This window comes from Corvus cornix, chromosome 1A (genome assembly GCF_000738735.6).
Source record: "Corvus cornix cornix isolate S_Up_H32 chromosome 1A, ASM73873v5, whole genome shotgun sequence".
Lineage (NCBI taxonomy): Eukaryota > Metazoa > Chordata > Aves > Passeriformes > Corvidae > Corvus > Corvus cornix.
Window position 1 is genome coordinate 52,858,554 of NC_047057.1, and position 17,027 is coordinate 52,875,580.

Consider the following 17,027-nt stretch of genomic DNA (forward strand, 5'->3'; position numbering starts at 1 on the left):
TGCCTGTATCGTCTTGTTCCAGGTGGTGTCACAACATTCAGAAGGGTTCAGCTGGATTAGGTTATCCAGCTAAGCAAAGCAAACTTCTGTTCTGGAGTGGATTTACCAGGTGAAGAAAAGGGAATCAGAGGGAAAAGTCAATGGCTCCTTCAAAGGTAAGGTTCAGCTTCTTCTTTAGGGGACATGTCAAGGTGCCCAAAGAGCACCCAGAGTATTCTTCTTCACAGAAAGTCAGATGGAAGAGAGGAGAGCTGGTTAAAGAAGGAGTGATGTTGAAACAGCTGGTTCCAGCAGGCTCTCCAATAACTACTGGAAAACTTAGAGAGCTCCAGTGTCTAAGGTTCTGCAGGGACCTTGATATACCTTGAGTCATGAAACTCTCAGAGACACTGTAAACATCTCTAGTATGACAGCTGGAAGGTACAAGGCCAGGGGAACATTCACTGTGCAAATCATACAGGCTGCAGGCAAGAAAACAAAGAGGATTTTACATGTTTCAGAAGTTATGCTGTAGGCCTCAGTTGTGGTTAAGCTGACCTCTTCAGATGAAAAAAGGGGAAAGTGAACAATACACTGGCATCTCACTCAGATTTCTTTCCTGTTTTCTCAAATGATCTGCAAAATACCAATGTTGCAGTCCCAGGGATGCTAAACAGCTACAAGCAGTCACATAATAAAGAAATCCTCTAACTTAGGAAAGAAAGAAGGAAAGGAAAGAAGGAAAGAAGGAAAGAAGGAAAGAAGGAAAGAAGGAAAGAAGGAAAGAAGGAAAGAAGGAAAGAAGGAAAGAAGGAAAGAAGGAAAGAAGTACTTAAGAGTGACTTTGAAACACCAATGGCAGCCATCTAAGTCCTCAAGGTTACCTTTTGATTTTCCATTTGTATTCCCAGTGTGTTTCTGTGAAACACAGAGCACGAATAGGGGGAGGAAACCAAAGAACTATCAGCTCTCAGTAAGCAGCATCTCGTCAAGAGAAATGACATACCCTGTTTGCACACTGCAGCATAGCCTGGAGGGAAGAACTCTCGAACTGATAGCTAGGCAGAAAGTTAAGTTTTCAGGTAGTTAAAACAAGGCTGCTTTGGTTTTCTTTCATCCAGGATCTCCTTAAGGAGTTCTCTGTGAGAACACAAACCTCCTCACTTTGAAAGATAAAACATCCTTGTGTTAAGGCATATTCTCCCAGATCTCACTTACTGCTTTTGGTACTCTCTGTTTATCTTTATGGAATAAATGAGGTCTATCACTTATCTCTTAGCTACATCTAATAAGTGTGATCTCAGTGTGAGCCAGATACATGTGAAAGACATTAAAACCTCATTGGGACACAGTAACTGCATTATCAGAGATGAAAGCTTATGGAGCAGCTGCTTCCCCAAAATGTGTGCTAGAGAGTTTGGGAATGAGAATCCCATCATCCCTGAAATGATTGCTGTCAGATGGATACCTTAGAACACCCCAGGACTTGCATCTCTCCACCACCACGGGAGCAATGGGGACATCAGGGCCAGTGTTTGTCTCAGTGGTGTCACATCTTTATCTCCTCCATGTCTAAGTGTGTTGCTCAGTACTGGATGCTTCAAAAACTCGTTATTACAGGAGGTCACTACAACTTCTTACACAAGCCACTGGCTAGTAGAGCAGAGGGGCTGATAAGCTCTAGGAAGGTAGCCAGGCGGTAGGGTTGTGCTGGGAATGGTGGCCTCCCAGCCTGCGAGGATGTGTGCACGGGTTCTCAGACATCCTCTCCTTTGCAGCTTTACATCTTCATAGCAAAGCTTAGAGACAGCCAGCCCACACGCTTACTCTAGAATGTTTTCCTTGAAAGACTCACTGGACAAAATAAAAGCCATTGAAGAAATGTTCATTAAAATATAAGGCTCTGTCAACATAGAAAAATTTAGCTGATACCACTACACACCTAGAAATATGTCTGTATAAGCCATTATGCAGATTTAGGGAAAAAATATTTCTGAGTGGTTTAAATGTTATTTCTACATAGTCAAACTGAGACACACCATGGCCTTTTTTAAGTTATACACATGCTTCTGCTGCTGATTCCATCAACAGATCTACATCAAGCACTTGTGGCAGTGCTTTAGCCTCGGGACAAAACCTGGGCCCCTCTAGGTGAGCTCTACTTTGTAGCAGGGAGGGTTTAGACATCCCTGTCGATTCCTGCCCTGTGGAAACACAGCATGGGCAAGACTGTCCTAAAGCTTAATTAGCCCAGTGAACGTGTGCCACAGCCTTCAGTCTCTGCAGAAAACCTCAAGAACACAAACGGGAATGGAATGCAGAAAAAACATGGATAAGTTTACAGAGAACCCAGAAGAATGGTGTGAGCATTTCTGGCTGAACTTCACTATTTTGCTCAGTGAAGAGTTAACTGAAATGCCCAGAAAGAACAGTTTTAAATTGTTTCCATATCAGTGGTTGGGAAGGGAGACAAATCATTCCAGTTTGCTACATGTGAAACTTACTTTGTTTTCTTCCAGATACTGGGGAGGCAGGCAAGGGGGCCTACATCTCCTACAGAATTTGGACAACTGCAGCATTCCCTATGAGCTACTTTTCAAACTCTGCTCCTGGACAGCCGAGTTTGCAAAACCTAAAGGCACCTGAGAGAGCCACCACAGGTCTGGGCAGTCACCCAGCCTGTGTGAGTGGTGTCTCACTCCCACAATTCATGTACAGGACATTAAAGGATGTTACCCTCTTTTGCCTCCTGAACCAACCTGTTCCTTAATAGTCTGGAGAAAGATTCTAATTACGAAGAAACAACTTGATTCCTAATCCACTAAAACATACGAGACAGAATACACTGGAAATTCATTTAAAGAGTAAAAAAGTAAAACAAAAATGCTAAACCAGAAGTATTTTTAAAACCTGATTTTCACACTCATGCCAAAGTTAATCAAGTCCCTCTGTTTATACCTGACTTCTCTTTGAAATGCCCATTTCCAACTTATTTGTATGCACTTGCAGTAATGCTGGATAATGAAGCAATCTTCCAGCCTTTTGGATCTTCCTGCATCCAAACTCTCTGGCTAAGATGCACTTGCAAATGCTTAATTTTAAGCACCATGGAGCTCCATTCCCAGGTCTTATGTGCCCATTTTATGCACCAGAGAAAGGTTTTTGGGAACCAACTCCGTATCACTTCTTCACATGCACAGCAAGCATGCTGATAGCAGTGTGTGTGGCAAAACAGCACCAGGACTTCCAGATGTAAAATCCTGAACATATGTGGTTTCTGGGAGATGGTTCTTGGGAAAAGCCCAGTCCTGCTGCTGTCTGAAATACATCAAGAAACACCTGAAGGGGAGAAGAAACAACAAAAACACTCACAGCAGCCATTTCCTAGGCTAGAAAACAACGGAATTTTTATTGAACAGAGATGGCTCATAAACACACTCAAAGGAGTTCCACCTGCTGTTCAGCAATATTCATTGCTATCTGATAATAACCTATGGGGGCAGCTGTATAAAACAGGAATAAAATACCAAATTGCTATATTCATTAATAACTTTGCCTTCCAAATACAGAACCGTTAAGTATTTCAAGTCTGAAAATAGACCACAATTGTTACCATTTAAACCAAACCTTTATGATAACAAATATACAAAAAAAGGCAGTCAATATATTAAACATTTAAATCAATAGCATACATTTCTCAGAGGTAAACATTGAGCAAACAAAGCCACCAATGATGTTCTGGAATCAGGTAAAAGTTTCAAGGTCAAGCTCCAAACACTGTAGCTTTTCTAAAGCCGTACTGGTATTACACTTTTATCTAGCCCCTACATTGAAAACTATGTAGCATGAACATTTGAAAATGTAACATTGGCTATCTGGCAGGGAACTGGCAGATCCTTAAGTCCTCCTTGTGTTTATATTGGAGCACCTGCAGAGACAGAGGGCAGTAGGAGTCAAGCACTTTGTTTTGCAACGTTGGGGTTTGAGTTCTGTTCTAGATGAGCTCAACAGTGTCCTCATACCAAACACGAATTCCAGCACTGACAAGAGAGAAGTATTGACCTGACAAACTGCATGAAGAATCAGCCTTGCAACTTGCATTAAACAGAATGGGACTTGCACACCTGCCTATTTACTGAAAGCCTGTGCTATTTCTACTGCACAGAAAAAGTCTCCTTCAGTAGCTGATCTAATGCCTGAGCTTAAAAGCTTGGGATACGTACATACGCTCAAAAATAATGTGATAAATCTACTAGCAACAACTAATAAAAGTTTGTATTGCAATATTGCTCACAACAAAAATGTACAATTTGCACAAAACATGGCTCTTCAACATGAATATTTTGCAAGCTACAATATATATATATAGAATATGTATAATTTCTTTTCTTAAAGAATTATATGCCAGAGTGCATGCAAAGAATTTCAAAGCAGTAGCACAACAGGAGCAATCACTTGTTTACAGGTTACTGAGACCATTCAATACAGAAACAGTGAGATATTAGATAACAGACAGACAGGTAGGTAGATGTATGTACACACTGCTTCTTCAGGGGCCTTCCCATGTGACACTTGAAGCTCAGACCCCTTTGAAAGACCAAACAGGGCTCTGAAGGTTCCCACACTCTGACCATAAATCACTTCTGTTGGAGATGACAGCGAAGGAGGCACTTGTCCTTTAGCCAGGAGTAGAGGCAAGAACTCTTCTCCATAGCCAACATCTGTTCCAAATCCTGCTCCTGCATTTCTAAGTAGTGGGTGGTGAGCATCTATCCATCCAATGTTTTAGCTGGTCCTAAGCAGTCTCCTGCAGCCTTTACAGCTGGAAATCCAGGACTGGAGAAGCTGGATCTCCTAAACGTCAGTGCACAGCACTGCCACCATTCTAGTCAGATATGTACAAGGAATGACATGTATCCTCTGGTTTAAAATTTACATAGAGTATATACAAATAAAGCTATTCTATCAAGGTGCAAGTTTATTATTCTCTGGTGTGTTCCAATGAAGATTTCTTAAAAAGCCTTTATACAGACCCACCAGGAGAGTTTACACAAAGTTGACATTTTTGTCATAGTTCATTATGTAGGCTTCCTTCTGCAAACTCCATAATGGAAACTCCTGTTACTTTCCCTTGGAGTTCTGCCTATGCACAGGACTGGATTTGATCGACTACAGCCATGTCTAATATAATCTCCTTGATTTCAATACATTTTAGATGAAGTGGCACCATGTGTTTTCGTTTTTTGTTGTCACCAATCTCTATGAAATGAGGCAGGACATGTAACTGGATGTCAGGGGTGTTGCAATTCATGTGCCCAGTCCAGCCTTCCTTGCTTCTGATGGGACTATGGTGTGTGAAGCTGGCACAGTTTGGCCCTATGGGTATGTCTGGAAGTCCTTGGTGCTATTTTACACTGGCTGATGACAGGTGATGCCCTCAAAGAAATAAAAAAAAAAAAGTCCAAATGCAATTTACTAAACAGCAAACATCAGACTGATGCACTAAACAGATGGATATGGAATGCAACTTGTCTAAAATTAGAACGGTTGTTTTCTTAGGCAGGTCTAGATTCATCAAAATCTTTCCCATCCCATGCAGGCTTCATTCTGCAGCATGTAAATATATGATGCTTCTAATGAAAGTCATTGGGAATGCAAAGCCTGTGATCAAGGAGCAGAAGGAAGGCCTGCCCTCTCCCATTTCTCCTCAGCAAAAACCTCAAGTAACATAAGTACATGTTTATGATCCTTGCTGAAGCAGAGGGGCTGTGTGCAACGACAGCGGGATTTGGCCTTCAGCCTTTATGTTGTACCAACCACAACTGTGCAGATGACTTGGATGGGAAATTACTTCTGCTAGTGCATTAAAAAACCATACAGCCTTGCAGTCACTCCTATTAAAAATTCCCACTGACTTCAGGAGAGAGAGAGACACAGCAAGAGAGCAGACTTTAGCAAGTGCACGTTCTGCTCCACAGGAGTTTTGTTCCTCAGGAATCTTTCTGTAATACCATTTTCCTCCATTTTGTAACCTGATTATATCCAGGCATTCAGAGCAGAGGCTTTGCACACGTCCTCTCAAGCTAAGGGGAGCATTTCACACTAGAAACAAAGATCTCATTAGGTTTTTTTTCTTTTTCAGAGTAATGCAATAACAAAAATCAACTTGCCGGTTTCGTGTGCTGCAGTGCCTTTATACAGCCGTAACAAAATGACATCCAGCAATGACAAGTGGATCGTAATCTCTTTGGAGATTTTAGAAGGATCAGCATCAGACAGAACAGGGTTTAAGATGACCTAAGGTGCACTTGGAGAAGAAGCTGTGAGAGTGCTGCAGCAATTAAAAAAAGGATTAAAAAGAAATTAAATACAAACACACCTGTTAAAATAATATTCAAGTTGTGGACACAGTGGACAAAAGCAAACTAAGCTGCCGCCTCAAATCATGGCTGAGCACCTCTATTTTTCATACATTCTCTTCTACCTAGGTTCTGAGTGCCCTCAGATACTGTCTGCAGTGGAAGGGCTTGTGCTGGATCATTAACAGCACAAAACAGGCAATTTTCAAAAGCATCGAACACTCTGAAGAGACTGACGTCTTTGAATGAGCTACAGATGTCTCTCTGTCTTTTTGAGAAAAAATATTTGGTTCCAGAAACATTTGTATTTCTTAGCTATAATCTTTCTCCACTGAAAAACATCTGCCATCCCATTGTCCATACTCTGACTCTGTTATTTTGTTTTTATCCACCGTAAACGGGTAAGCAAAGGGGAAGAAAGTTTCACCTGTGTTGCTAATTACAGATGACCTCAAACATGCCTGTGAAGCCACAAACCAGTATTTAAGCCACATCTGTGGGATGGAGGACAGGATCTCTGTGTTTGTTGATGCTTGCTGTTGGGTTATGTGATCTTTCATTTCCTTCTCAATAAAAAGTGAAATGAAACCTTCACATAAAACCCCAACAAAAGATGGCAGCAAACAAAACCACTCTGCTAGAAATAAAACCCCAAACCCAGATTCATAACAACCATAACAAATGCAAAACAATCATAACCATCCCTGGGTTTGTATTACACAAATTAGGAGTCTGCCTAAAACCAGCAAAAAATCAAGATTAGTACAATGGTTCTGCATTGTTGTAGGAACCATCTTATTTTTAACACATCCTTTCCTCTAGATTTCACTTTTCTTTCCTAGCTTTCAGTTCCAAGACATCTCAGGGACAGGTGGGAGTGGATGTGAAGAGGGAGAAAGGAAGCCAAGAGCTGTCCCACAGACAGTGTTAGCTCTTCTGTCTTTTCAGGATGCTCACACGGGGATTTCCTAACTTAGCGGTTGCATTCAGCAATAAACATAAAGACACAAACCCAGCCCTTTGGAAGGGGACCATTCTCCTAAAGATCGAGACTGTGCTTTCTAATTACAGATCTGCATTTGGCCTGCAAAGACTTCAAAGGTGACACAGTCTGAAAGAGAGATGGAAAACAGACCTAATCCACAGACTAGAGAAATCAATGCAAAGGCTTCCAGCCATTTTAACGGCGCTAATTTCATCACGCTTTCATGTTTTGGTTTGTGAATGATGTTATAGTAGAATCTTGCTATTTTTTCATAGAACATTTATATATTTTTAACATGTAAATTGCTTCTTGAACCCTATATCAAATATTTATAAATGCTAAACTAGGTACAAAGTGAAACCCATTTGGGAAAGTGGAGCAGAGGGAGGTTTAGCTGCACTAATGGATATTGCATTAATGCTTAGCGTCAAGGAAGGCTGACTGCCATTAACAAGAAATCTCATTACAAACATGATTTCACGCCTCATAACATATCCTGTAGATCTATTTACTGTCCATCTCTCTCTTGAACATACACACAATGATAACTATAGACACAAAATCCAAAGCATTGCACATGCTCAATCTTTTCTTCCCAATGAAAAAATAACTAAACCAAACAAAAACAAAACGAGAAAAAAAAAAAAAACAAACAACCCAAGCCCCCCCCAAAACAGCCAACCAACACAACACCAAAACCCACAAAGAAACAGAAAATTCTCAGCATGGATGATTAGAATTAAATTATTTCACAATCTCACTTCTGCTGTGAATGACTTAAGACGCTTTCCAGACTTTAACCTAATGAAAAGCCTGCTCTGAGGATAACTAATGTACAAATAGCATTTACAAGAAGCTTTCAAAGGAGTGGGACTTGAGGATGCTCTAGCAGCCCACCTGTTACTGGGGGTGGGGAGAGCAGGTTGAGACAACGTGGTATTTCCTGTGGGTTTTTCTTTACTGCTCTTCAAAAACTGCAGGATCCAGATCCCTCTTTGTGGTAGATGGCAGAGCCAAGAGAGAGTGGGGGAAAAGAGCACAGATCCCAACTTGGGACTGTAAACAGCAGAGATGCATTATTCAATCTTCCCCATAATGCCAAAGAGATCAGTAGGAGGAATGTCCTGCCTTGCAGAGAGCAGGATTTATTTATCTGGTGTCTGCATAATGCTCAGGCACCTCTGTTCCCCACTGGCACAGCACATACGGCTGCACAACAGCTGCAAGGCTCCAGAGAAACAGGGACAGGAAGCAACCTCCTGGTCAAAATGCACTGGTGGGACTTAAATAGGTCAAGTTTTTCTAGTACTAATTGGAATTTAGCCAGGAACATGAGGTCAAAAAGCTCTGAGATATTTTCCTATAGTCCTTGTATTCTTCAATGGCTAAACATAAACTCACAACTGAAGTAAGACTGCACATTTTACTGCATCCCCAAATGGCACAATTAGTCATTGGCTTAATAATTGCAAGGCAAAAATCAGTTCCCAAGGTATTGAACTGACTGGGTTAAGCAGGGTATTTGACCAAGGGACTGCTTGGATGCTGGGAAAGCAGCTTTCACTTGGATGAGGCTCCAGAGGCTTCCTGCGCTCCTTCCTGCTTTCTGATCCAGTATGGCACAACCAGCACTGGGGCACAAGGGGCTTTCGACTGTGCTGAGGGGTAAATCCCAGCCTGCAGATGTGCTGTGAGCTCTTCAAAAGCTATGCAGAACAGAGAGAACCTGACTTTGGAAAGGCTCATCTGAAAGCCTCTCATGCAGTAAGCTACAGGATATTCAATTTGTCCACTGCTGGGAAGGTGAAAGGGTGGACTCTCTTGAACCTGTAGCTTGAGCAAGTCCAGATGTTTTGAAACATGTTAATCCGTCCCTGCCAGAATAAGGTTTTGACCTCCCAACACACTGGGTTTTCCTAAAGTGGCAGTCTCGTTTTTTGTTTCTGAGCATCTCCATTTCCTAATGGGGCTTATTGTAAACCATAAATGATTTTTGATTGGCTATATCAGTGAGGTTTCTCCCTGTCTTTGTTTGCTTTAGAAAGGCAGTAAGAAACAAGATTGCCTCTCACTGAGCTGGGCAAAGCCGAGTAATGGAAGTTTTAATGAAAACACAGCAGCAGAGATGATGGGAAGTAGAAAGATCAAAGTTAACCACACACAAAGGGGTGCAGGCATATTTGCTCTTGCAGCAGCAGAGATATTTGTAAGGACAAGAAAGTGCCACCAACTGCTTCAACTCCACGGCCATATCTGAGCGTGCGACCAAGCAAACCCTCTGTGTGAGCACTGAAGAGACTGGAGCCAACTGGGCTGGTTGGGAATGCCAAGCAAGGGTGAGAGATGGGGCTGCTTCTCCCCTTCCTGCTCTCCCCTTCCCTTTGATTTCATGGAAATTCTGAGTTGGAGAACAAATGAATTAGGCAACAGTGAACACTATATCTCTGGAACCAGAGGCAAAGATCTGGGGTTATACATTCAAATTCTTGTACCCAATCCTCTTCCCTTACTAAAACCTCTTCATTAGTGTGCCATCCAACACGGACAGAAACCTGTGCCTCAGCTAAGCATGCCCATTCACACAGTGTCACCACCTCTACAGGACAAAAGAACAAAACTGTCAGCCCAAAGAAAGGTAAAAAATGCCTCTCCAAAGGAAAAGAAACAACAAAGTTGCTGTTCTGGTACAATCAGGTGGATGGATTTAGCCAACTAAACAAGCAAAGCACAAGGTGTTTGTAGAATTTAGCCTATCCAGTCAACATAACCTCTCTTGTAAGTTGCTGCCACATCTCCTGGGTGTTTTAGTGACAAGCAGTCCAAGCAAAGCACAAAACACATCGTCTAATGAGACTCTTGACTTTGAGGAGGTGAGATACCACATTTTAAGTCCTGTGCATGCATCCAAGATAAACACACACTAGGCCATTCATGGCTGTTCCATGCAAGAAGCCTTGGACAGAGCTGAAAGAATGACAGCTTAATGGCAACAAAAGGAAACTGGATGCTCTCCTCCTACCCACACTGAGCTTTCTTCCCCAGCTCAAAGGCTCACTGAAGGCAGCTGACAAATTCCCATTAGTCTTTCTGAAGGTTACCAGATTTTTCTTCTGCTTTGGGAACCACATGCATAATATTTTCAGCAGTGGTCTCATTGAAATCATGGAGCATTGAGCCACAGCTGAAGACTTGGCTTTGCTGTTTTTTGCACTTGAAGGCCAGTTACAAATAGCAGGTCAGGTGCAATTGTATTGAAATGTGATAATCTGGTCAGAGTGGGCAGCCTCTGCTTTCACCCACTGAAGATAACAGGCCTTACCTAAAAATAAATAACAAGTTAAAAAATAACATAATAATTTTGCTATAAATGTATGGAAGTGCTGCAGGTCTGTCTGCTTATAGGTTGACATCTAACATTAGCAATGTTCTCATCTATGGGGTTTCAGAAATTATATGAGGGCTATTTCAAGGCTAACTTCCTGCACACTAGTTTATTAAATTTTAGGACAAATCCTAAGCAGTTTTTAAAATTCTTATAAATTTCAACATCTCTGTGCCAGCAGATGAAAGCAACATCAGGCCCCTCATTTCTGTAAAGCACTTGCAGAGCCTCACATGAAAGCCACTTGGTCAAACAAATTAACTTAAAGTCTTTGGCTTTGGGTAACTCTAATTCACAAGGAAAAAAAAAGAATCCAGTGGCTTCAGAGGCAACTTTAGTGAATGCCTGAATGCAGGCTTCAGGCTGTCATCTTTCAGCAGTATTTTTAAGACAGAGCCAGTTCCTGAGGGACCCTGAATATGTGCAACTGACTTCAACTAGTTCTGCAGGTTTCCAGCTTCTCCCAGGATTTAACCCATAGACAGGAGCACTAGGAATGCTTTTTCTAGGAGGGCCTAATCCTCATCTTGAGTATGTGAATGTGTTACTAATGTATTTTTCTGGAACACAAAACCCCCACTTAAACAGGGTCCTGCAGGCCTGAGTCCCCACAGACCTAGCTGCATTCCATGCTGTAACAGAACCCTGCTCTGGTTTTAGACAGGTACAGCTCAGAAGAGGAGATGTCCTTTCATTTTTATCACTGCACCAGCTCAGAGCAGCTCATTTCAGAGCAAACTGACCATTTCCCTTTTTCTTTTAACCTTTAAAGAGCAGCACATGGTGCTATGCTTTGAAACAAAACCACAATTTCTGAAAGCCCCAAGCATACCACACACTACAGCCCATCCAGGCTTTGTGCAGGGTTTGGTATGAAGCCAGTGGATATTCAGTGGCAAAAGGCTCAGTGTCCAAAGCAGCATGTGGAGGATTCAGCAAGCAGCTCTCATTAGTGCCAGTAGGAGCCTGGCTGCTAAACCTTCACACCTTTTTAAAGATGTTTCCTCTGTCTTTAACAGACATTTGCACAAATCCACTCTGGAGCTGAAACCAAGCAGGCAAAAATTTTAGCTGGGGAAAAAATAGTCTTAGCCATTAGAAAGCTGGCCCTTTTCCAGAACAGAGAGCACCTGGCCACCAGCTGTGTTTAGAGGACAACAGGCCTAAGGAATAGATCAGGGGAAAATCTGAGAAACAAGTGGACAGTGCTGAAATTTGTAGTGAAAAGAATACCAGCCTTCCCCTGTGATGTCCAAAACCTTTGCCCTCCTACATTCCCCATCCTTTTCTCTTCCCAGCTCTTGAGCCAATTATTGGAAAATCAACTATTCAGGGCAACACAGATACCATTTCTGGGCTTGGGAAGGAATCCAGCACGGCTGTAGAGGAAAAAAACTGGGAAGTGTGGAAACTGGCAGCACGTGAACCAAAGTGGGAACGGGAGGAAATTCTGGAAACTAAGGGAGGACCACGCAGGGACATAAGGAAAGATCTGCCATGAGGCAGGGACAGGATGTCTGTAAGTCCTCAAATACTACAGCAGTGGATTAGTATAAAAATGACAGATGAGAAGGCACCTTCACTCGTTACAGGCTAGAATGTTATGATTAAAAAAGAAAATCCTAAATTTTTCTAAAGATGTTGTATTTTTTTTTCCATTTCACCAAGACTGGAGGCAATATTTGGCCTCAAAACTTGTAAATTATTGCAACTCATACAAAGACTAAAGGAACAGAAAGCTTTTTATTTCCAAGATGGTAACACCATGTCTCAGAAAAATGCTAATAAAATGCTCAGTTGGAAAGAGCCTTATCTGATAGGGATGGTATTCACGGGCACCCACTGAAATGCACATTGCTTTTTAGATTAAATTGACAAGAGCCCTTCCCCCCAGCCCCAGATAAATGGAATGAAGATTCCATGCATGAAGCCACATATAACAAAGGTTGGAGATTATGAAACAGGCTAGAAGACAGGATCAGAATTGCAATTGATCTTGATGAAGTGGGGAAATTGCCCTGATTAGAGCAGAACAAATTTAATAAAGAGAAGTTGAAAGTGTTATACTTTGAAAGGTGTAGTAAACAAATGCACAAATAAAGGTGGAACTCCTGGAAAGGCAGCAGTGAATCCCTCAGGAATTACAAGGCACACTAGATCAAAGTCAGCCACGGGATGTTCTCGTAGAAAATATCTGGGGATATATTTTCTGATATGCTTTACATGAACCACAGCAAATAGTTTCTCTGCTTTACTTGTTAATGTATAAAACTCCTGCTGACATATGGAATTTTGGGGGAAATGAGAAGCCATGAGGGGAATGACAGCAAAAATCAGAGACCTAGAAAACACTAAACAAAGGAACTCAGAGAGACTATACTAGTGATGCAAGTAGGGTAATTCCTTTCATTCATAAAGATCTTGTAGGATCATCTGTTTTTCCTGTCAGTCAGGACTTGAAGGAAAAGTGACTTGCTCTGCAGTAAAGAAATGCTGAAGTCTCTTAGGAAAACCTGATTATGAGGGTGGTGAAGATCATGGATGCTTGTGACTGAATTTTTGAAGAGCCTGCATGCTGCACCTTGTCTGGCATGGTTCAGCTGGACCTCACCCAGCCTCGTATCAGGAGAGGCAGACTAAAATCACCATTTCCAAACTCTGGTTTGTGGATCCACAAAGGTTTGCTGGCTGCTTCCAGGAGAAATGAATGCCAGGTTTACACAGGCTGGTTGTTCTGCTGGCAAAAGACCACTGGTCAAAAAAGAATTGAAAGTTATGACTCATTTTTTTAAGGTTTCCTTCATCTATACTATCTGTGATGTTGGGATTACCAGAGTTTCCAAGGGCAAAAGTTATTCCTGTATAAATCCTTAGCTCCAATCCCTTCTTCTAACAGCTCAGGGTGCCCAAACATGGTCACCACTCCACATACAGCCACCAAAGGCCCTATTAAGCCCTTTATTGCTGAAAAAACCCTAGTGGAACTTTACCACAGATACTCTCAACTCAGAAGAAGGACTAGCATGGAGTTACCACTGTTTCCTTCCTATTTAATATAATGATTATTATTTAAAAAAACTTAGCTATTTTAAACCATGAGGCTGCAGGGTGAGATCTGCTCTCAGCTAGTTACTTTTGTCATAGAAGGATGGGTTTCCATGGATGAGAAGGCACACCAAGCAACAAGCATCCTGGTGTGTTTCTGTTGTAGTAACTATGGTCTTGCTTCTCTATGAGCACAACATTCACACAGAAGTAGCCATTACTTAAATGTTCCAGGCAACATCTTGTGTGAACAGCTACTATGCAGAAAACAAGGTCTAATTGACTGACATGCTGTGTCTCTGAGACATGAGTGGCAGTTTAGACATTTTGTCATTTGTTGCAGAAACTGTGGAGGCTCTAGAAAACCAAGCACAAAGGAGGATTTACACCTCAGAGTCATGAAACAGCTTCCTACTGTGTTGATAGCTAAAGCCAAAACTGAGCACATCAAAAGCTATCAACATGGAAGGGCACCTGATGTAAAGGCTTCAACAAAAGAAAAAGAGGTTAACATGCAAACTTCTAAATTTTCTGAATGGCACACTAGAAAATAAATATATTAATGTCACTTTGCCATGGAGAAGGCAACATCTTTGCCTACTTCTTACTGTGGTTTTCAGAAACAGGGCATCAGGAATGTTGTGGCACATGGCAGATTTGTCTTGCTAACAATATGCTGCAAAATAAACAAAGCTTTGACATTTAAATCACACCCCCCAACCCCACCCCACCCAAGCCCTGCATTTGTAGATAACCTATACATTCTCAGGATACAGTGAGAAATCATTCTATAGTACATATTTAATTATAATTTTAAAAAGTCTAACTCAGACACAATCGCTGGCCAGTAGCAAAATATCCACACATCACTAAAGTAAAGATCTGTTACTATCTCTTCACTGCAACAAACAGACATCAGCATCTCCAGAAAGAGCTCCAGGGGCAGCATATCGCAGCCAATCGCACCAGATAAAAAAATAAGCTAATTTCACAACTGAAGTTTGACAAGAAGTAACATTGCATTTGTCTTGGCGAAACGAAGCACGAACATAACATCTCACAGGTACAGTTACCATGCAAATGCATGTTAGTTGAGTTTGTCATTGATTTCAACCCCAAATCACGAGTAGCATGCAGTTCTCCTGCCCCCCCAACTATTGTATTAGAGACAGTCTGGGTAATGTGCCTCTTTGGTGTAACCACAGCCTCTCAGGCAAGATTATACCATTCTAGGAAAGAATACAAGCAGAACTTGATCATATGTGTGTTTACACAATGTACATTTTACCATTTAAAAAACCAAAACGTGTTACATAGATTCTCAAACACAGCTCTGTCGAAAATGAAATTTTAAGCTTAAGAAATAGTCTTTAAACTACAAGGCCACCCCATTATTTTTTATGAACAGGTTAAAAAGTTCCCACCCCTAAAAATCTGCCAGTATATTTCCTCAACTATAACAGTCTTACCCACTCTCTAATACAGCCGATCTTAGCTGGACAGCAGTAACAGTTCTTACATTTCTTAAATGCACAAGATAATGGACTCCGGGATAGATATAGTTCTTAACTGTGTAACACTGGAACAAATCTGACTTTAATGATTAATTGGTCAATTCAGGTGTTCCCCAGCACTACCCTTCAGGCAGGGACTTCTGCTGTTCATGGATGTGAGTTCTGGCTTTTGTTGGCATCAAGCTCCACGAACAGGCTTGTGTTCAGAATTTGAGTACAACGGCAATTCACCGGATACTCTGGTACCCAGCTTGCTCAAAACCAGGGAGGAACTTTGTTTTCTGTGTTCTCTCATCCAGATGGGGACACAGCCCCAGCACAGCAGCACCTTTGGCCAAAACAGAGCTATTTGGATGCGACGTAGAATTTTTTACATTTTCTTTTTTTGTAGTCATTTAAGCAACTGCAACAGGTTTGAGCAACTGCGACAGCAGACTTAACTTGCAGGGTCTGTTATTAGAGGGTTACCATCTTCCTCAGCTTTACACAATGGAGCCCTTTGAAGAAGACAAATGAATTGACTGAATCCTTGTGGCCAACGTCCTCTGTAAGTCCTCTAGTACATTCTGACCAGATGTTTCTCCGTTCTTGTCATACAACAATTGTTTGAAAGCTTCATTTTCAATGAGGACCATCATATTTTTCAGAAAGTAGCCTTCGCAATAGGCAGATAGTTCTGTGACGCCGAGGAACTATGGGAAGTGAAATTAGAGAGAGATAACCATTCTGATAAAACCCAGGCAGCAAACACAGTGCATAAGAGCTGCACACAAACAAATACACAAGCTAAGCCTTTTAGACAGGCACAGTAACACTTACAGATATGAATGCACGGCGGGAAAGGAGTTAATCAAACAGTATTTTATGCTGATGACTCTCATAATAATTCCATGTTAAAAGACCCTGGCTGTTGGGAAACAAAATTCCACAGACTGAAGCTTTGCTCCCTTGGAAATTGATGGGAGTTTTACCACAGAGTTTACCAGACCCATGATTTCATGCTAGAAGTTACACCCTAAAACTGCAGGTTTGGGAAAACATTACAGACCGCGTTTCAAGAATGCCATCTGTAGCAAGGATAGGACATACGACTGCAGAAAGCTCTCATGCAAAATTTCATGCTTTGAGGACTCTTTGGAGGAGAAATGGAAACAATCAGCCATCGAAAAAATCTCCCCAGGGCAGAGGTGGATTTCCCAGCATTGGACACTTTAAGATTTAGCTGGACAGGGTGCTGGGCCATCTTGTCTAGACTGTATTTTTGCAAAGAAAGGTTGGAACAGATGATCCCTGAAGTCCCTTCCAAGCTGGTATTCTACAATTCTATGATTGCAATTTTAAAAATGGAAAGCCCATAGGGATTTTAATGATATCAGTACTCTCCAGTCAGCTTTTATTTGTAAATATGACCAAATCCACATTACAGAATCACAGAATACACTGAGTTGGAAGGGACACACAAGGATCACCGAGTCCAACTCCTGGCCCTGCATGGGACCATCCACCAAACCGTATCTTCCCCTCAATCCTGATGACAAAGGCTGTGCTCCACATGTCTCTGGGCCAACCTGCTCGCACATCCCCCTCTACGAAGGCATGTCTCAGCATCTCCTGAGGTCCTTTGCAAGCAGATGAGCTTGCAAAGCAGCAAGGTCAAGAAAGGTGTCCTTGACCATGGCAGGGTGGTTCCAACTAGACTAGGGGTCCCTTCCAACCCAACTAACTCCAGAAGTCAAAGATTCATGCACAGCCAGCTTGGCTAC

General features: G+C 41.8%; 1 protein-coding gene across 2 annotated transcripts in view; it reads right to left on the reverse strand.

Annotated features, from left to right (window-relative positions):
* Positions 1 to 3,364: 3,364 nt before the first annotated feature.
* BTBD11 (BTB domain containing 11) overlaps positions 3,365 to 17,027 on the reverse strand; it is a 177,713-nt gene continuing 164,050 nt past the window's right edge. For both annotated transcript variants that reach the window (XM_039570362.1, XM_039570361.1), the window contains one exon: positions 3,365 to 15,956. In XM_039570362.1, coding sequence (XP_039426296.1) covers positions 15,747 to 15,956 — 210 coding nt within the window. In that variant the 3' untranslated portion in view covers positions 3,365 to 15,746. The remainder of the gene's footprint in view (positions 15,957 to 17,027) is intronic.